Below are 22,376 nucleotides of genomic sequence, written 5' to 3' on the forward strand. Positions count from 1 at the left end.
CACTGGGTGTGCACTGGTCAAGGTCCATCACAAAGATTGATTTGTCATGATTTACTAAAGATTAGTAAATATGATTATACTTATAAGGTTAAGTACAATTCTGTAACATTGAAAAGGTTCCAATGTATGGCAGAGCGAATAAGAAGAATCAAATTAGGCAGAAGGATAAAAGTTTCTCAAATCTGAAAAGATGGGAGAGTACTTTAGTATCAGTTTTATGATCATCTTAATGATTTAGAAACCATATCACAAATTCATACTCTATAGACGTCTTAGTGCATTGTTATGGCTAGGAAGAGAGGTCATGAATTGTTGGATTGGTTAAGATCAAGGAGATGAGTCATACTTCGTTCCAAAACAATTCTTAGAGTCATACTCCAAGATTGTAACATTGAGTGACATAAAGTAAGGTTTAAAACACTTATCAAATGTAGTGTGAAATGTTTCTACTCTTGTACATTTGAGATTGGTAAGTTGTGATGTCTTGGATGAGACAAAGACCAACTAAGACCAATTGTGTGAAGTGTTAGTCTTGATAAGAATCCGCACTATCCCTTGAATATTTGTTTTGTCAAGGAATGGTTCTTGACTGGGGAAACTTATATGTCAAGGGGACAGTGGGAGCCTTAAAGATCCTGAAAGAGTTTCAAGATTTAATCAAGAGTAAAACCTGTAATTTATCACTAGCACACGATTTAAGGTTTGCAACCTATCGTGTTGACATAATTCTTATTTTTGTACCTACTTCAAATAAGTTGAATTTGCATGTGAGTTATCAGAGTTCAACTTGGAAGCATTGGTGGGCCTTGTGCTACCAAGGTGACAAGAAACTGAGACTGAACAAGTTTAATCCATGTAAGGATGAATTTGTCACTAACCTTATCTCGTGATTATGGTTTTGACAAATTCACATGGATAAGAACTCATACACTATAAAATCTAAGTGTCAGAAGGTTTCTCTCCTATTCATGAAAATGATGGTGAGGAAACGCTTTCACTAAGTAGATTTTACGTAGATAGCAATTGTGTTATTTGCATTCTCAAAAGTCGTTAGTGGAGCGCGTGTGGTTAACCAGCACACTAACATGAACTTGTGAGAAATGGCAAATGCCTAAGCAATTGAGACTATGATTACGGCATCCCTTTTCATAGTTCTGAAAATTGTTTAGCACACATGTGAGCTATCTAAGAAAGGATGTATGAATCTAAATTTCAGAAGTCCAGCAGATTTCTGAAAATATGTCAGAGCTAGTGGGAGCATAAGTGTTATGCTGATAATCATCATGTTAGTGGGAGCATGATTATTATGATTAGTATTGCAAGCTAGCAATGTTAATTATAGAAAACAAAGTTTCAATTCGTGAAGTTGCAAGGGTTGAAAAGTTGTTTTGCTATAATTAACGGAGAGGAAATTATACTTCATTTCAATTCTAAAGCTTAGAATGAGATTTTAATCATCTTTAGTCAAGAATATATATGAATTTTGTGTTGGAATGGTTCAACTTGAAGAAATTCTATATATATTGCATTTTCAAAATTCGATTATGATTACGGCATCCCTCTTCATAGTTAAATTTTGAAAACATGGCAAATAAAAAATATTGTAGCAAAAGACTGGTCTAGTATCATGTCTTTATGTCAAACATCATGAATCGTGTCCCATATGCTTCGGATATAGGATCGATTTCACGTGCTATAATATTCATCCTTTCTAAATTTTCCAAATGCTTAAGGCATATAGAAGTGAAAAGTCTAGAATTGGATATGACTAAAGTGATTAAGCAATTGTCGAGGACAATCTGAGGTTTGCCAAAGATTGGTTGCTCAAGGACATTTGGAAATATAGTGTTAATTTTGGCAGGACCATATTGACATTTTCTGAAAAGAGGTAACTCTTGTTCAGAAGTGATAGTCAAAATGGGACTATGGAAATGTCTCCACAGGTGGAAGTTATTCAATCTATGTAAGATTAGGAAACTTAATGCAAGAAGGATGTTCCCAAGGAGCTGATCTCCTTTGGAATGCTCTGTAATGGTTGTTGTCAAGTCTTTCTGACTTCGTGCATAATCATTACAAGAGGATCAATGCATATTAGTTTAGAATCTAACAAATTTCAGTAAATGACATGAATTTGGAATTCTTGCATTTACAATAAGGATTTGGGATTGTGAAATGAGTATCATTGGAATCATGTTCAACTGATCTACATCACAATGTAAGGATCATAGACAAACATAGTGTGCATACTTGGGGTATGGCATAACTATTGTTTAGAAAAACAAAGTGTACATGCTAGGAGCATGGGACGACTGTTGTTTTTATTCAAGTCTTAAGTTGATTATTTGAAACATTGAATAATGTGTAATCAATATGGTGATAAATAAAAGGTGGTTTTATTTATATTCAAAAGGGTTCTGAGACCATATTAGATTCGATTATTATTGTGTTTCACTTTGCATGTTTTGACTTCCAAAATAGCTAGGTTATTCTTTTCGAATGACTAAGTTATTTAAACACTCCACAGTCGTTCATATGTTGGAAGTAGGTATGAATCAAGACTGTCATGAATCGGGTTTGTAGATGGCTAAATGTGTTTAGTCATGGCAATGGTTGCTACAACATTCATGAGTGCTCATAAGTTATGAATATTGGAATAAACCCACGCTCACTTGTATCACTTCATGGAATTTATCTCGAGTGATCGTGAGATGGTAATATCATATAAATCTTCAAACCTAGAGATATGAGTTGTTACCTATGAGTTGGTTGTGCATTGATTGCATGTAAACGCATCAGTAACTTGATGTTATAAAACGTGTCTTTGTGTACAATTCAACAAGTAGTAGAACAAGCATATGAGTCGAAGTTTATCTGTTCCTTCTAGAAATAGAAGCGATATCTGGGCCCCTCGATGATTTTGTTGTGACCTTTGTACCAGCCGGTCAGAACTAAATTGATGTGTTCGATTAAGTTCTTTGTCAAACAAATCGAAAATCGGGAAACAAACTGCTGGACAATAAGTACGACGTTGTTCCATGTATTTGTCCGGATGATATCATGAGAACAGAGGATTATATGATCCCTTATCTAATGGACAAGTCATTGACAAGATCAGAGTTCATCTACAAGGTCAGAGTTCGACAGAAGCTTTTGAGAGCTACGATTGCCAGTTGGTTCCTGAAGTCATACGCAATAATAGTTTTAGACTTATCCAAGTGGGAGACTGTTGGATTAATGTCTAAGTCCATAACTATAATTGGTAAGACTTGACCCGACCCGGCATGGTCCATTTGGGTTGCATACCATCATGCACTTGGATAGACTATAATGAGAGAAATAAGACACTTATGGTTATTAATATATTATAAGTTCTAGTATATTAATAATAAGAATAATAAGATTATTTAATTAGTATTGATCAAGAATTAATCTAGGATTAATTAAGTGATCAAAAGAAGACTAATTAAATATATGGGTTGATTGTGTAAATCATCCATACTTATATAGTGGGCTAATGCTCCATGGATAATCAAGTTGGGCTAAAACCCATAGGATGGTCCATGGATGCTCCATGGTGTATTTGAACCCATGGATCCAAGGAAATGGAAAGCCATGACAATTAAGGATTTACCCTAATTGTAACACTATATAATGATATTATTCTTGACAAAAATCGGCCACTAGAGAGTGTAACAAAGGGCTAGCCAATTTCATGAAGTGTAGGACTCTCTCAAGTTATTATAAGAGTTTTGATGATTGTGATTCCATTTGAGGCTTCCACACTATTGGGGCTAGGCACTCAAGCTTCATGAAGACTTTCTACATCAAAGAGGTATGTTATCTATCTTGTTACACTCATTGTTTTGTATGCTAGATTAGGATAATACCTTGGATGTTCTTATTTGCATGTATAATAGAGAAAACATAGATCCAAGGTATTTAGGGTTGCATGTACACTTAGGAGTGTTAGAATGCTCAAAACTCAACAGGTATATCATATTATTCAAATCTCCACAGTCGGTCATATGTTGGAAGTAGGTATGAATCAAGGCTGTTATAAGCTGGTTACAGAGGTCTAAGTTGTTGGACATGGCTACAACACTCATGAGTGCTCATAAGTTCCGAGCATTGGATTCAACCCACGCTCACTAGTATCACTTCATGGAATTTATTTCGAGTGATCATGAGACGGTAATATCATATAAGTCTTCAAATCTAGAGATATGACTTGTTGCCTATGAGTTGGTTATGCATTGATCGTACGAAACCACATTGGTAACTCGATGTTATAAAACGTACTTTTGTGTGTGATTCAACAAGTAGTAGAATAAGCATATGAGTCTAAGTTTATATGTTCCTTCTTTGATTAGAAGCGATATCTGGGCCCCTCGTTGATTTTGTTTTGACCTGTGTACCGGGCCCGGTCAGAACCGAATTGATGTGTTCAATTTAGTTCTATGTCAAACAAATCGGAAATTGGGAAACGAACTGCTGGACAACAAGTAAGACATTGTTCCATGTATTTGTCCGACTGATATCTAGAACAGAGGATTATATGATCACTTATCTAAATGGCATATCATCATCTTCTCAGTTCCGAGAGACCTTGAAAGAGCTATGATTGCTGATCGGTTCCTGAAGTCATACTTACAGATATAGATATTAGAATTATCCAAGTGGGAGACTGTTGGATAATGTGTCTAAGTCTATAACTATATTTGGTATGTACTTGACCCGACCCGACATGGTCCATTTGGGTTGCATGGCATCATGCATTTGGATAGACTTAATGAGAAAAATAACACTTGTGGTTTATTAATATATTATAAGTTCTAATATATTAATAGTATTATTTAATTAGCATTGATCAAGAATTAATTTGGAATTAATTAAGTGATCAAAAGATAACTAATTAAATATATGGGTTGATTATGTAAATCATCCATAACTTGTATAGCGGGCTAAAAGGCTCCATGGATTATCAAGTTGGGTTAAACCCATAGGATGCTCCATGGGAGTTACAAACCTATGGTTCATGAAAATGAAGAGTCATTCACATTAGGGTTTACATGGTGTAACCCTAGATGTGACACACTATATAAGGAACATGATACTCACCAAAATCGGCTACACTAAGAACAAGAGAGGGCAAGCTGATTTATATAAGTGTTATACATACTCTAAAGTTATTCAAAAGCATGTGGTGTTGTGTGAAGCATTTGAGGCATCACACTTGGGGTGCTAGGCTCTCAAGGTTTTCAAGGAATCAAATCAACTACAAGGTATGTAATTCTAGCCATCTTTTAGATTAAAAGTTCCACATGTAGGTTAGATAGGATTATGAACCTTGGAAATCATATTTTGCATGTATTTTAGGCAAACATATATCCAAGGTTTTCTAGGGTTGCATGTACACCTAGGAGTGTTAGAATACTCATAACCCATCAGGGAGGCTCGGGCCAAGGGATCTAAGAGGGAACATTGGAAGAATGAGATGATCAGGGGCCAGATCGATAGATTTTACACTGATAGTCGCGGGCTGTTGACCCAATACGGGCGGGTTTGGGTTCCAGCTTCTGGTGGGGTTCGAGAGACAGTGATGGAGGAGGTGCACAAGTCTAGTTTCTTGGTCCACGCTGGAGCCATAAAGATGTATCAAGACTTAAGACTTAGCTATTGGTAACCATGCATGAATAGAGAGATAACATGGTATTTGGAGAGATGCTTGACCAATCAGATGTTCAATGCAGAGCAACAGAGGCCGCATGACAGGCTGTAGCCTTTGGAGTTTACCATGTGAAAATGGGAGCTGATCACCATTGATTTCATCACCAAATTCCCAAGGACAACCAAGGGATTTGATTCTATTTGGGTTATTATTGATCGCCTCACCAAGAATGCTCCTTTTTCTTGCGAGTCGGGTTATTATTGATCGCCTCACCAAGTGATAGGAATAAGCTAAATAAGCTAATCTAAACACTTTTTAAAAAACTGCTTATTCCCACCTCAATAAGCTAAGAAGCAATAAGCTAATTATTCCCACCACAATAAGCTAATAAGTAGTAAGCTAATAATCTAAAAACATATTTATCCAAACACACCTTTAGTAATTTATTTTTTCCTTTATGTTCTTTATATAGTCAGCAACAGTTGTGAGGGGATCATTGAGTTAAGTTGTTTATTTTCGTTGGGAGACCCCTGGCATCTCGTACTGCCAGAATTTCTATCTTTTATGAAATCTTTTGATTACAATTTTATGAAGTTAGTTTGTTGAGTCCCAAAATTCTCTATAATCTAACTTGTTATTCTGTTTTATTAATTATAAGAAATGAGATCTTAGCAAAGTGGTATCAGAGCAAGTGGCTCCTGGACCTAACAATACCCAGAGAATCGAAGAAGTAGAAGCGAATTTGGAAGGTATGGAGAACAACATTGAAGAATTGCAACAACTTTCTGGACAATTCACAATACTGACAGCGAAAATGACAGAGGAATATGAAAAAATGAGGAGGTCGTTTGAGAATAGAGGGAAATCACTAATAAGAGATGAATCCGGTTATCATAGTAGTAATCGACCACCCCACCCCCCACCCCCCTCCGGAAAATGGAATTGGCATTTTCGGAAAGTTGATATGCCCTTGTTTGACGGAACCAACCCCCATGGTTGGATCCTTAGAGCGGAAAGGTATTTCCAGTTCTATGGATTACAAGAATAGGAGAAAATTGAAGTAGCAGTAGTAGCATTAGAGGGGGATGCATTGCTTTGGTACCAGTGAGAACAATGTAGAAGACCAATCCGTGACTGGGAAGACTTGAAGATGGTGGTTCTCCGACAATTCCGATCGGTGAAAACAGGAACGTTGAATGAGCAGTGGTTATCTGTCACTCAAACAGGATCTATTCTAGAATATCAATAGAAGTTCATGGAATACTCAGCACCGTTAATTGGAGTAACAGAGGATGTGGCAATGGGTCAGTTTATTAATGGGCTGAAACATGAATTACGGGCTGAAGTTAGAATATTGGGCCCCAGAAGTTAGGACCAGGCTATGGAATTTGCAATTAAAATCGAATATAAATTCAATCCTTTATACCCCAAATCATCTACGTCGTCATATACCAAAAAAAACTCAATTATGGTCCAATACTCAAAATCGAACTTCTACGTCCTCATCAACTCCTGGCGGTGCAATTACAGCAGCAAAACCTGTTATTGCAGCTTCATACCCTAAATTTGGAAGAGAGATGAAACGACTATCGGAGAAAGAGTTACAAGAAAAGAAGGATAAAGGGCTCTGCTTCAAATGTGATGAAAAATGATGGGTAGGTCATCAATGTAAAAAGAAGGAACTCAGTATCATTTTAGCCGTAGATGAAGATAAGGATGAGGAAGACCTCGAAGAAGAGGCAGCAATAAACAGCACCACAGATGTATGTTTAAATTCTGTCTTAGGTATCATTAAACCTAAAAATATGAAGCTAAAAGGGATACTACAAAACGAGGAAGTGGTGGTCATGATAGACCCAGGAGCAACTCACAATTTCATTGCTCTCAAGACTGTCGAACGATTGCAGATTTCTGTAACAAACACCGGAGGATTTGGAGTGGCTTTAGGGACGGGGGTTGCTGTTCAAGGGCAAGGAGTATGCCAAGGAGTAACTCTGCAACTTGACTATCATTGAAGATTTTTTTACCCCTAACACTTGGAAACTCAGATGTCATCCTAGGGGTCCAATGGCTAGAAAAGTTAGGACCTGTTACGACTAACTAGTGGACTCAACTCATGCAATTCAAGGTGGATAGTAGAGCAACGACACTTCAAGGAGATCATTCTTTAGAATGTTCCAAGGTGGCTTTAAAAAACATGATGAAGACCTTACGCAGCATTAAAGAAGGATATCTGATCCAATTGAATCAAGTGGAAAAACCGGATAACAATGAAGGAAGATAGATTCCATAATTCATGACTGAATTATTGCATAGGTATCAGGATCTTTTTGAAATGCCCAAGGGGTTACCACCATCAAGAGGTTGGGAACATGCCATTTGGCTGCAAATAGGTACTAATCCTGTGAGTGTCAGACCCTATCGTTATCCTCAAAGTAAAAAAGAAGAGGTTAGTAAATTGATGGGAGAAATGCTTCAAGTCGGTATCATACAACCATCAATTAGTCCATTCTGGAGTCCGGTCTTACTAGTTAAGAAAAAAAACAGGGCATGGCGTTTTTTTTGGACTATAGAGCCTTCAATAAGGTTACAGTTGCAGATAAATATCCGATTCCAGTTATCGATGAATTGTTAGATAAGTTGCACGGAGCCAAGATTTTCACAGAACTTGACCTTAAGTCGGGGTATCATCAGACTCGAGTCAATCCGGAGGATGTCCCAAAAACAACATTCCGTACTCATAATGGTCATTACGAGTTTTTGGTAATGCCTTTTGGCTTAACCAATGCTCCAGCCACATTCCAATCATTGATTGACGATGTTTTTCGACCATTTTTACGTAAATTTGTGTTGGTATTTTTTTATAACGTTTTGATTTATAGCCGGTCAAAAGATCAACATTTGGGGCATGTGCAGCGTGTTTTTAGCATACTCAGGGAAAATCAATTGTATGTCAATCGCGAGAAATGTAATTTTGGTCAGGAGGCAGTTACCTACCTGGGGCATGTCATCTCCAGCTCGGGGGTAGCTGTTGACCCGGATAAAATATAAGCGATTATCAACTGGACTTCACCACAGAATTTGAGAGAATTAAGGGGGTTTCTTGGGCTTATTACCGGTTATTATTGAAAATTTATACGGAGATCTGCTTCTGTGGCAGCACCAATGACAGAATTATTAAAGAAAGGAAACTTTAACTGGTCAACAACAGCGAGTTGGCGTTTCAGCAGGTAAAACAGATCATGACAAAAGCTCCGGTTTTGGCGATGCCAGATTTCACAAGAGATTTCATTATTGAGGCTGACACTTCAGGATATAGAATGTGCGGTATGTCAGCAACAAAAAAATTCTACTACACGTCCCTCCAGCTTGCTACAACCTATTAATTTACCTAATCAAGTTTGGGAGGCGGTTACAATGGATTTTATGAGGCATTACCCAAATCCCATGGGGCTGATGTAATACTTGTTGTGGTAGATCGATTATCCAAATACGCCCATTTTTTGAACCTGACACCCCTTTACCGCTGAAACAGTAGCCCGATTATTTGTCAAAGAAATTGTGAAACTCCATGGTTTTCCCACATCTATTGTGTCAGATAGAGACTGCATTTTTCTTAGTAAGCTTTGGCGAGAATTGTTTCATTTGTAGGGTCCTACGACCCACAAACTGATGGACAATCAGAAGTTATGAATAAGACATTGGAGACTTACTTACGTTGTTTCATTAATGGCAGCTCCAAGGAGTGGGCCCGTTGGTTATCTTGGGCAGAGTATTGGTACAATACATCTGACCATGTATCTATCCTATGTGCACCATTTAAAGCCTTGTATGGCAGGGATCCGCCTAAAGTTATCAAATATGAAGTGGGACAAACCGTTGTAGCTTCCTTTGAAAACCAATTATTGGAGCGAGATGCAGTTCTAGATGATCTCAAATTTAACTTAATGCGTGCTCAACAACGCATGAAAACTATGGAGGACAAATAAAAGAAAGGAGGTGGAGTACAAGGTAGGAGATAAGGTGTATCTCAAATTACAGCTTTACCGACAAAAAATCAGTGATGAACCGTGCTTGTGAGAAGTTAGCTCCACGTTTTTATGGCCCATTTACTGTTAGTCAACGGATTGGATCTTCCCGTAGGAACTCAAATACACCCTGTTTTTCATGTGTCACAGCTGAAGCTTGCTGTAGGGGATCACTCTGTACTTCAAAAGTTACCTGTTACGATTGAGGAAACTATAGACTTGCAGGTGGAACCAGAAGAGTTGTTAGTAGTGCGACTCAGGGAACTACCAGATGGCAATCAACAGGAAGTGTTAATCAAATGGCAGAAATTACCACCCACTGAAGCAACTTGGGAGGACCTGACTCCAATAAATCATCAATTTCCGTCATTCCACCTTACTCAAGGAAGGATAACAAAGGAAATAAACAATTACTCACTTATTCAAGAAAGGGCAAGAAAGGAAAGTAAATGTGAATAAGCAATTCGTGAGAAGCAGGGGCAATTAAGTAATTTACTTTTTTCAGTTATGTTCTTTATATAGTCAGTGAGGGGATCATTGAGTTAAGTTGTAGTTTATTTTCTTTGGGAGACCCCTGGCATCTCGAACTGCCAGAATTTCTATCTTTTATGCAATCTTTTGATTACAGTTTTATTAAGTTAGTTTGTTGAATCCCAAAATTCTCTATAATCTAACTTGTTATTCTGTTTGATTAATTATAACAAGTGAGATCTTAGCAAAACCACAACAAAATTATTAGAATCCTTCATCGATTACACAAATTGTTTTTAATCCATCAGAAATCACTACCAAATCGCAAAAAATATTTTAATTTAAAACAGATTGGTGATTTTGTATTGGTGTAAATCCATTTCCATAGTGGAAGGAGAGTGATTGAAGTGTTGATCATCGTTGAGGTGGATATCAAATAAAACGTATGTATTGGTTTCTTTTCTCGCCTTCTTTCTCATCATTGAAGTGGATATCGATTAAAACGTATTTAGGTTCACTAGCACATGCTTGTTCAAAAAATGTGATTATAGTGCATAACAAGTGTTTGATGAAATGCATGAATGAATTTTTTGAATTTAATGCTTCATTCTTGTTTGGCTAATTTTTCATATTAAGATACAACCTCTTTGTATATGGTACTAAGTCAGTAACCTCTTAGCCTCTTATGATAAGATTAGCTCAGGATGATTCCAAAATACTAATTTCATTGAAATCATTAAGTAGCACTCCAACATTGTCCGAGTTGTCTGCCATTTTAGTGAGCATACAGAAAACGCTTATGTAGAACATTGCTTTAGAACCAATGATAAACTATTTAAGATCCTTCAACATATAACTGTTAGGGGTTTTTTATTTATTTAGTGTTGAGATTAATTGCAACGGATACCAACAGAATATATAAATATTTTTTGTATGTATGATGTAAGAGTATTGGTTTCTGGATTTGAGTCTATGTCTATTTTCACATGCATTGGAGAACAAATATTTGTGCATCAGGTCAAGTGTATGATGGATGACCTGCATCTTGTAATTTGACTCTATTGCTATTTGTAACTTGAGATTGTGTTTCTGTATATATTGTTTAAAAACTTTATTGAAATTTGTATTTGAGTAGAAAAGTTATCATTTGTATTTGATATATTTTCCTATTGTTTTATTTATGTGTAAACCAAAAGTAAAATAACAGAGGCGCCTAAGAAAATTTTGATGCAATTATTCATATACTCTTTGCTCAAAAACGATCACATACACAATTATAGTTATACTACATGGTGCTATAAAACATATGAAAAGTTTTTTAACCATTAGGAAATCAAACTAATACATATAATCTAGATGCATCATAGGAAACTCAAGAAAATTACACATTGGAAGTACACAGTATCAGGCAACCAGAGATGTCAATTCAAAGCAGATCCTTCATGAAGAGATTTGAAACTTGGCGCATTGTTGGCCTTTCTTTTGGATTTGAGTTCAAACATGCTGTTGCGATATTAAGTACTAAATTTACTTGTTTCTCAACTTGTGGTGACGGAAGTGGAATCCGACTATCTCCTACATTTGCTAACACCAGATAATCAACAGACAACGTTGGTAGTTCACCGGGATGCTTTCCCATGATCACTTCTAGTGCAACAATCCCAAAGCTATACACATCACATTTCTCGGTTGCCACCATCGTATAAGCAAGCTCTACATCCAATGAGACATAAGATAAAAAAAAGTTTTATCAACCCCACATGATTCTATGAAAATTTTGAACTACAATCACATGATTATGTTACCTGGTGCGATATAACCATAGGTCCCAGCAATTGCGGTCCAATTGGATGAGTCTAGCTTTAAAAGCTTGGATGTGCCAAAATCAGAAATATGTGCCTCATAATCAGAATCAAGAAGGATGTTGGCAATGGAAATGTATCTATGAATTATAGAAGGCGAGTAGTCGTGATGCATATAAGCTAAACCATTAGCTGTAGCCTTTACAATATTGACCCTTTTCAACCAATCCAATTCTTTTGCTAAGACATCACTTCTTAAGATTGATCCAAGGCTTCCCTTTTCAAGGTACTCATAAATCAAAAATGAGTGGCAGGCATGTGAGCAATATCCATAAAGTTTCACTATGTTTCGATGCCTTATGTTCGTTAATGCTCGTACCTCATTAAGGAATCCATTATGATCAACATTCTCAGATGATGAGTGAAGTTTCTTGACTGCTACCACATTTTTAGGTTGTAGCTCGGCTTTGTACACAGTCCTATATCCTCCGGTCCCAATAGCATATGCTTCATGAAAATTGTCCGTTGCTTTCAAGATATCATCATACACTACTCCTCCATCAAAACTTATTATGGAGAAATAATCACCACCTTCTTGTCCAATGGTTTCTGTGGAGAATGTCTCTTTTGTTTTCGATAAGCAATGAAGCCACATATGAATAAACCAAGTAAAATTACCCCGATAAGAGGGAGCATAATTACCAGGATGAGCCGATGATGAAAGGGATCATTTTTCTTCTTCAGGATTTGACTTGCACACAATTCTAGTCCTGTAAAATTTCCACACAAACCTGGATTGCCTTGTAAGGACGCGTTCACAAAGTTGGAGCAAAGGGGAACTGGACCTGTGAGCTCATTGTTGGACAGGTCGATGTCAATCCCACTAGGCAAACTTGTAAAACCGTTAGGAATAGAACCAAATAGTCTATTGTGAGAAAGATTCAACTTTTGTAGATTTTTCAAACTTTGAACTTCAGATGGTATCACTTCTGTGAGCCAATTCTGAGATAAATCAACTTCTGTAAGTTGAAATAATTTGCCAATTTCAGATGAAATTTTTTCACCGAGCATGTTATTACTAAGATTCAAGTAGTGGATATATTCCCATTGACTAATACTTCTTGGTATTGACCCATTCAATCTATTTGTAGATAGATCGAGTACTTCAAGGAGTTCTAAAGATCCGAGTTGTGGAGGTATAATACCTGAAAGTTGGTTATTAGCCAAGGATAAATTCAGCATTCTTTTCATCTTCCCAAACTCCTTTGGGATTTCACCGACCAACTGGTTGGATGAAAGATCAAGCCTTTGGAATTGAGTTGAATGTGCAAACTCTGGTGGTATGCTACCACTGATATTGTTATTGGCCATCACTAAGGTTGCCAAATTCTTGCATTGACTCCAGTTTTGAGAAAGCTGCCCATGAAAATTATTGTGACTGATATCTAGATATTTTAAGCGTGGATAGATGCCAAGGCTATTGGATATATCTCCAATGAATTGATTTTGATCAAAACGAGCCCTAATTAAGCTGGAACAATTCTGTAAGCCTCTTGAAATAGGCCCAGTGAGATGATTAGCATTTATTGTGAACTTTTGAAGCTTTCCCCCATGGCACAAATCTTCTGGTAAATGGCCACAAAAATGATTATTTGACAGCTCAAGTGTCTCTAGACTTCCCAATCCTAGTGGAATCGAACCAAATAGTTTATTTGTGTGAAGGTACAGAGTCTGTAGCTTGCTGAGGTTTCCTAGTGATGAAGGAATGGCACCACTAAGTTGATTTGTGTGAAGGGATAGAGTCTGTAGCTTGCTGAGGTTTCCTAGTGATGAAGGAATGGCACCACTAAGTTGATTGTAACTCAAACAAAGATTAGTGAGAGACTTCAAATTCCCAAGTTCAATAGGAATGGGACCAGAGAGTTGATTTTCGTCGAAATAAAGGACATTTAAAGATGTCAAATCACCCAATGATGAAGGAATGGAACCACTAAGCTGATTCCCTCTAACTTGAAGATGAATGAGAGAGTTCAAATTCCCAAGTTCAATAGGAATAGGACCAAAGAGTTGATTTTCGTTCAAATAAAGGGCATTTAAAGATATCAAATCACCCAATGATGAAGGAATAGAACCACTAAGTTGATTGTAACTCAGACCAAGCTTAGTGAGAGACTTCAAATTCCCAAGTTCAATAGGAATGGGACCACAAAGTTGATTTTCGTCTAAATAAAGGACATTTAAGGATGTCAAATCACCCAATGATGAAGGAATGGAACAATTAAGTTGATTGTTGCTCACCTGAAGATCAGTGAGAGACTTCAAATTCCCAAGTTCAATAGGAATGGGACCAGAGAGTTGATTGTGGTGCAAATAAAGGACATTCAAAGATGTCAAATCACCAAATGATGAAGGAATGGAACCATTAAGCTGATTGTTGCTCACCGCAAGATCAGTGAGAGACTTCAAATTCCCAAGTTCAATAGGAATGGGACCAGAGAGTTGATTTTCGTCGAAATAAAGGACATTTAAAGATGTCAAATCACCCAATGTTGAAGGAATGGAACCATTAAGCAGATTGTTGCTCACCTCAAGATCAGTTAGAGACTTCAAATTCCCAAGTTCAATAGGAATGAGACCAGAGAGTTGATTTTTGTACAAATAAAGGACACTCAGATATGTTAAATCACCCAATGATGAAGGAATAGAACCATTAAGTTGATTCTTGTACATGGCTAGCTTAGTGAGAGAACTCAAATTTCCAAGCTCAATTGGAATGGGACCAGAGAGTTGATTTTTGTGCAAATGAAGGACATTCAAAGATGTCAAATCACCCAATGATGAAGGAATGGAACCATTAAGCTGGTTGTTGCTCACCAAAAGATCAGTGAGAGACTTCAAATTACCAAGTTCAATAGGAATGGGACCAGAGAGTTGATTTTCGTCTAAATAAAGGACATTTAAAGATGTCAAATCACCTAATGATGAAGGAATGGAACCATTAAGCAGATTGTTGCTCACCTCAATATCAATTAGAGACTTCAAATTCCCAAGTTCAATAGGAATGAGACCAGAGAGTTGATTGTGATGCAAATAAAGGGCATTCAAATATGTCAAATCACCCAATGATGAAGGAATGGAACCATTAAGCAGATTGTTGCTCACCACAAGATCAGTGAGAGACTTCAAATTCCCAAGTTCAATAGGAATGGGACCAGAGAGTTGATTGTGGTGCAAATAAAGGACATTCAAAGATGTCAAATCACCAAATGACGAAGGAATGGAACCATTAAGCAGATTGTTGCTCACCACAAGATCAGTGAGAGACTTCAAATTCCCAAGTTCAATAGGAATGGGACCAGAGAGTTGATTGTGGTGCAAATAAAGGACATTCAAAGATGTCAAATCACCCAATGACGAAGGAATGGAACCATTAAGCAGATTGTTGCTCACCACAAGATCAGTAAGAGACTTCAAATTCCCAAGTTCAATAGGAATGGGACCAGAGAGTTGATTGTGGTGCAAATAAAGGACATTCAAAGATGTCAAATCACCCAATGACGAAGGAATGGAACCATTAAGCAGATTGTTGCTCACCACAAGATCAGTGAGAGACTTCAAATTCCCAAGTTCAATAGGAATGGGACCAGAGAGTTGATTGTGGTGCAAATAAAGGACATTCAAAGATGTCAAATCACCCAATGATGAAGGAATGGAACCATTAAGCAGATTGTTGCTCACCTGAAGATCAGTGAGCGACTTCAAATTCCCAAGTTCATTAGGAATGGGACCAGAGAGTTGATTGTGGTGAAAATAAAGGATATTCAAAGATGTCAAATCACCCAATGATGAAGGAATGGAACCATTAAGCAGATTGTTGCTCACCTCAAGATCAGTGAGAGACTTCAAATTCCCAAGTTCAATAGGAATGGGACCAGAGAGTTGATTTCGGAACAAATAAAGGACATTCAAAGATGTCAAATCACCCAATGATGAAGGAATTGTGCCAGATATATTGTTTGAATATTTGCGTAAGATGGTTAACTGGCGCAGGTTTCCTATTTCAGGTGGGATTACTCCAGAAAACTTATTCACTGAAAAATCAAGATATACAAGTTTGGAGAGGAGTCGGATTTCTGGTGGGATGGGGCCAAAGAAGTTGTTTATAGTGAGATCAAGATATGTAAGATTGTGTAGCAAAGAGAATGGAAATTGGTGGAGTGTACCGTTTAAGCCACATGAACTGAGGTTTAGCCTCTGAGTGCTCCCATCAGCATTGCAAACTACTCCAAACCAAGAAGTGCATGGAATTAATGCACTAGAATTCAAAGGGAGGGAAATCCATGAAGAAACCAAGGAATTGTTTGGGATTTGAAGGCTTTTTTTCCATTTAAGAAGAGCATTGGCTTCCTCTAAAGAAGAAGAAGCAAAATTTGGTATGGGGGAGAGTGTGAGGATTAGTAGAGCTAGTGAGAAAAGTAAGAAGTTTGAAGATGACATTATTTGCTTTGCAATGCTGGTTTTTGAAAAAGGATGATTTGAATGTCGTAATTTATACTTCAGCCATGCATTTCTCTTGTTTTATATTTTCCCTTGTCAAATAAAATAAATTAAAATAAAAATTAGGCAATGCCATATTTTTCCAGAGCGTCCTGTACTGAGAAGTCATTGTCATACTTTTCCAAAAGGAGTGTGTTAAACTTTTAATGGTATTTCTCATAGAATTTTAGAAAAACCTGAAGGTTAATAAAGAAATTAGCTATAGGTGTCAGCAAGAAGACAATTGTATCATATGTGAATCATGGAAATAGAAGTGTAACACTAATATTATTTCAATTGATTTGGTACACATTTATATTTGTTTTTCAATTAATTGTAATTAAAAGGTTCAATCGTAAAGCAAATGTACCTATCAAAGTGATTATTATGTGAAACTGTGTATACTCATTACTATTGTTTCAAATTACATACCATGGTAATTTAAAAAATTTTCGGAATTCATCTTCTGTAATAGAAAACTTATTACTGGAAAACTTATTCTATGGTCAAATCTTATTCATTGGCTCATTGCTTCAAATACTGTACTGTACAAGTAACTAAAGCACAAAGGAATGTGGTTTCATCGTTTTAATCTTCTGGGCTAACCAACTCCTACGAATTGCTTCAATCACCGGTGAATGAATGAGGTTTCTCTATGGTGTCTAAGAAGACGCTTGAATCACTTGTAAGTTTATGACGCTTCCATGGAGGTGAATGTTAGTATAAAAATTTAATATCGTTTGTATATTTATTGATTATCCATATAACACTGAATGGATAAGTTGCAGGGTACAAGTGAGTGAAGCATGCTAAAGAGATGGTAGAATCTGAATACCTCCATCTTTATTCAGTGAAGCTACCTGGAAAATACATAACCACAAGGACCATTTTTATAATTTACTGTAATTAAAAAAAAAAAAAGAATCAATCAACAAAACTTTCAATCATTTAATAAATGGGACACATTAATTGTTATGTGAAGACAAGAGGGAACATATACAATTATACAAAGCGAAGTGGAGTGTGCTTTATTTCATTAATCAATGTTATTTACCGGATGACTAATTAAGTTACTTTAAAGATGCGCCAATTGTGAGGGCTACTTTAAGAGACTATAAAAAATGAATGCTCCTGGCATATTCTTTTAAGGTATGAACAAATGGAAAAAAGATTTAGAAACTTTATTTCATCCATATCTTTGTTATCACCTCCTGGGCTGTTAGTCATTAATTTTCTATCATGAACATTTAAAATAATGTCACATTCTAACATTATGAAGATAACTAAAGAAAAGGTTAAAAGCAACTTTATTTTTAAACAGATTAGGATTTTTTTTTTAATTTATATTCAAAATTAAGTAGATCCACATAGGGGTACAAATTCAATATCACCCCTATCTTTGGGTGCTTAGAATTTACATTTGGTTTTGTGATTTTTGGATGCAAACCGTGTACCCACAGATACCTGTACCTAGGGATATATTTAATTTTATAGGTCTAGATTATTCGAATCAATTAGATTTACACATTTGCAATGTCAATATCTTGTAAAGACACTACAAGAAATTAGACTATTACCAACGACAGGTGTCGTCGCTAAAAGCGGGGCTTGTCGCCACTAAAACGTCGACGTTGATGTTTTGTCGCTATTAATCAAACTGTCACCGCTAATAAGCTCATGTCGTCGCTAAAGACATGACGCCGCTAATAAGCTCATGTCGCCGCTAAAGACCCGTCACCGGTAATAAACTATTGTCGCCGCTAAAGGTGTCGCCGGTATTGGTGTTTTTCTTTTATATATATATATATATATATATATATATATATATATATATATATATATATATATATATATATATATATATATATATATATTTCACATTAAAATTGAAAAAAACTGGTATGACATTAATTAATCTAATCCTATATCATTCCAATCCAAAATATTAATACAATATCCGTTTAAAATACTCGTCCGATTTAACATATAACAAAATATCGAAAATACTAGTCTAAAATAGTTGCACAAACAAAACATAAAAAAATCCTACAACTATCTACTCGTCATCATCGCTCTCCTCGTTTCCTCCGGTTTCATTTCGTTGTGGGAACGAACGAAACCAATCTTCAAGTGCAGCACTACATGCCGGATCTTTGAACATTGTTTGAAGCATTTTCAACTACAAATAAAACAACATATTCTTATAAGTTAAAATAGCATTATAACATTCTATATACAAAATATACATTCCACATATTGCATATAAAACATTATAGCATTATACTATAACTAACAATTACCAACCTACAAAATACCATTACAACATTGTACTTTTATAAACTAACAATTTCCAAGCTATAAAATACCAATATATTAAACTATAACCAAACTAACAATTACCAATATATAAACTATTATCAAACTAACAATTACCAAAATTTGAAACTATTACTAAACCAACAATTACCAACATTTTAAACAATTACATAAATTAAATAGTCTTGTCACCTGTGATTGTGGTGGTGGCTATGTCAGTGGTTGTCCCTGATCGTACATCGACATAACCGTAGAAGGTTTACGCCCGATGCCTTTGATATGGCCATGTCGAACACCCAATATTTTTTCAAAACAATTTTGTCCGCTGGCTTCAGAAGAAGCTTGAGTTTGTTGACTGATCTCAAAGAGTAAAGCATTCTGTATTTTCAAAAAATAATAAATATAATAAAAATTAGATTACTAAGTACCCCTTGATGGTATAAACACTTATATGAAAATACAAATTAACCACTTACGTATTGTTGCTCGACTGCTGGACTACTAAATACCCCTTGGCGATCAGTATTGGCCTTATGAAATGCTTCGATTCGAGCGATGTCCTATTTAACATTAAAAATTAGATTAATTATGATTTAAATAAATAGATAAATATATCATAGCTTACTTCTTTGAAACATGCATTGATATACGAGCACGATCCCCCTCTGTTTACAACTTGTTGTTGTGCGCGGACTCCTTTATTTGACGCCGAACGCTTTAGAAATTCAGGAGTTTGAAAATGCCCGACTGCTTGCGCCCAATTTTCACGTGACATACCATGGGGTGGGGGGGGGGGGGTTGGCTAATGCCTTTGGGATATTTGTAAGCCCCACGACATTCTCAAAATAAGTATGCGCTTTATTTTTCCGGCCTCTATAAATTCTTTGCAAAGTCGCATCAATGCTCTGCAACAACTGAGTACGCTCGGGATTCAAGTTAACCTTATCTAAATCAAACTTATTCTACAAATAAAAAAACTTAGTTAGTTAAATATCAATTAGAACTAAACTTAAAATATTGTCCAAGTTACCTTTAGATGAACCAGTGTGGTATTCTTTAAAGCAGGGGAAACATTATCCCAACCAGATACGTTCAAAGGGATGTTCATCCATACATACTTCCCAATCTCATGGGTAAACCAATTACCATGGTTCCCAACAAGGGAATATTTTAGCTCCCTATCGAAATCCAAATCTACGGGCTTTCCCTTGTTTGCTCGTATTATCTTTGATAGTTGAATGTTTTTTTGCTAGGCCTCTTCTTTTTTTAGGGAGCTCGGCTTATAAATATAATTCAAAATATTAATCACGATAGCTTATAATAAATGGATAAAAATAGCTAACAAATATATCATAATAAGGCTTACCATCCTGTTCGTGTTGACCACGACCAAAGCCTACTGGAGGTGGTGAATCTCCGGCTCCATCACCTCCATGTTCTAAGCCCATAACATCCGCCATCACGTAGAAGAGTATCGCTCAACTAAACCTCATATATAGCCTGCAAAATTACAATATGAACAGAATTTGCACATATTACATATACAAAAATAATACAATTTCTATTATAACATTGTAGTTTCCAAATTGCATACAGATACATATACAAAATAGCATCACACTTTTTTTTGCATTATTGCATGCTTCTTTTTTGTTCAATTTTTTCCATGCAAAAATTCATTATACAAATATAACCTTTATAAAAAATATCATTTATAGAACTTTAAAAGTGTAATAACTCAAAAAAAAAAATGGTACGAAATTGATCATAATACCTTTGTGGATCATTTTCTTCATGCTACAAATATAATTAACCAACATATACTTCTAAATACAAAATCATACAAATTCATCTAAATACATTTCCATGCACAAATTAAAATTACTACAAAAACTATAACTTATCAATTAAAAACTTTATCACTTCATCTTATATACACCAAACTATTAAACCTAAATATCACATAATCATACATATATACAATAGATTCAATTCCATTTTTTCATTTCATTTTAGACATACAATACAACTTTCATATTCCCTTTGACATAAAATTAAACAAGACATCCAATTTCATACAACACATCCAATTCAAATTCCAATTTCAAACAATTAAGCAATACATCTAATTTCATATTTCTACCATTTTACACATCCAATACCAATTTCATAGAAAAATATACACCTAAATACACAATCACACAAACCATGTATAATTCCATTTTCATGCCCATACACCACAATGAGTATAAGCACAAATCAATTATACAATAGGCTGCATAAAATATGATAAAACATACATAATCATTCAAAAATCATCAATTTACAGCCAAACAAGAGGCTTGATCGATACTCAAAATCACTAACCAAAAAAATCTTAGAAAACATAGAAATCAATGATACAATCAGGTTTGAATGATAAAACTAACATCAAAACACAAGAAGAACATAAATCAGGGAATGAAATTCGACCTTAGATTGCTCAATTTCATTGAAATGTTGTTGTGGTTGGAATTGCCCTCAATAAACTCGATGGTCGCCGGTAATGAGGGTGGGTCACCGGTAAACAAGGTCGGTTGCCGGTAAAGTGGCTCCCGGCGGTCGGAATCGTAATGGGGTGCAGATGGCCCAGGTAGTCGGAGTTCTTTGAGAGATTCAATGATAGAAGGAAAGAAGGGTCGACTGGGGGTTATCTAACGCAACTCAATAGCAGCGGCAGGCAATAGCGGCGACAGGAGGGTTTTAGCGACGACATAGGGGTTTTAGGAGTTTACAACCGTAGGATTGAATAATGATCGAACGGACAGAGATTATTTCACACGGAACACCACTGTGTTAGCAATAGCGGCAACACCTTTAGCGGCGACAAAGGGGTTTTAGCAGCGACACCCCTGGATGGAAAAGAAAGCACGTGTTGTAGGAGTTTTGAACCGTAGGATTGAATAATGATCGAACGGAAGGGGATTATTTCACGCGGATAGCCACTGTGTCATCAATAGTGGCGACACCAAACAATAGCGGTGGCATGTAACGCGTCAATTACATGTCACCGCTATTGCTTGGCATCGCCACTAAAGGTGTTGCTGCTATTGCTAACATTTCTTGTAGTGAGATCTTTTGAATCCACATAATGAAATGATGTTGTAGGTCCTTTCACATACCCACATTATTTTCTTGGAACAACAACTTATTGAAAGCGAGGCTTTCCACCAAGAGGCTAGAAAACAAAATTTTGGTGATAGTCTTTATCAGGGGGTGTGAGAAACGTTTAGTGGATATTTAAAGTTTAAAGTTGCTTCAATTACTTGAATAGCAATTTTGATCATGTTTCCTAGATAATCAATAAACTATAAGCACCTTTTTTTCCCTGTTCAAATACCCTTTAAGAAAAGGGTGAACATGCGAAAATGTGTTTGCAACTTACATTAGTTCAAACTTTAAAAGCTAAATGCTAAAAACGATTTTTAATTTTTGAAGCTACTTTTTTTTTACAATTTTCAAGTATGTTTTTTTGAGGGGCACATCTCGATTTTCTTAATTTGAACAATATAATAT

General features: G+C 36.0%; 2 protein-coding genes, 1 long non-coding RNA gene and 1 pseudogene across 4 annotated transcripts; 1 reads left to right on the top strand and 3 right to left on the bottom strand.

Moving 5' to 3' along the window:
- The first annotated feature begins 8,910 nt into the window (after positions 1–8,910).
- On the top strand, positions 8,911–9,657 carry LOC145035565 (uncharacterized). Its single transcript, XM_078984094.1, has 2 exons — positions 8,911–8,995; positions 9,320–9,657. Exons 1-2 carry the CDS (start codon positions 8,911–8,913, stop codon positions 9,655–9,657), a joined length of 423 nt encoding a protein of 140 aa, XP_078840220.1.
- Positions 9,658–11,548: 1,891 nt separating this feature from the next.
- On the bottom strand, positions 11,549–16,474 carry LOC145035566 (uncharacterized; annotated as a pseudogene). The gene is made up of 2 exons (XR_013678352.1): positions 11,973–16,474; positions 11,549–11,880 (listed from the first exon to the last, which is right to left on the bottom strand). The product of XR_013678352.1 is annotated as an uncharacterized LOC145035566 (transcript).
- A 1,942-nt stretch (positions 16,475–18,416) lies between these two features.
- On the bottom strand, positions 18,417–19,596 carry LOC145035567 (uncharacterized). The gene is made up of 4 exons (XM_078984096.1): positions 19,447–19,596; positions 19,298–19,381; positions 19,014–19,199; positions 18,417–18,684 (listed from the first exon to the last, which is right to left on the bottom strand). Exons 1-3 carry the CDS (start codon positions 19,594–19,596, stop codon positions 19,032–19,034), a joined length of 402 nt encoding a protein of 133 aa, XP_078840222.1. The 3' UTR covers positions 18,417–18,684; positions 19,014–19,031.
- Positions 19,597–19,656: 60 nt separating this feature from the next.
- LOC145033688 (uncharacterized) lies at positions 19,657–22,016 on the bottom strand. The gene is made up of 4 exons (XR_013677655.1): positions 21,294–22,016; positions 20,188–20,321; positions 19,852–20,100; positions 19,657–19,783 (listed from the first exon to the last, which is right to left on the bottom strand). It is a non-coding gene; the product is annotated as an uncharacterized LOC145033688 (long non-coding RNA).
- Between the last annotated feature and the right edge of the window lie 360 nt (positions 22,017–22,376).

This window comes from Lactuca saligna, chromosome 3 (genome assembly GCF_052625555.1).
Source record: "Lactuca saligna cultivar CGN05327 chromosome 3, ASM5262555v1, whole genome shotgun sequence".
Lineage (NCBI taxonomy): Eukaryota > Viridiplantae > Streptophyta > Magnoliopsida > Asterales > Asteraceae > Lactuca > Lactuca saligna.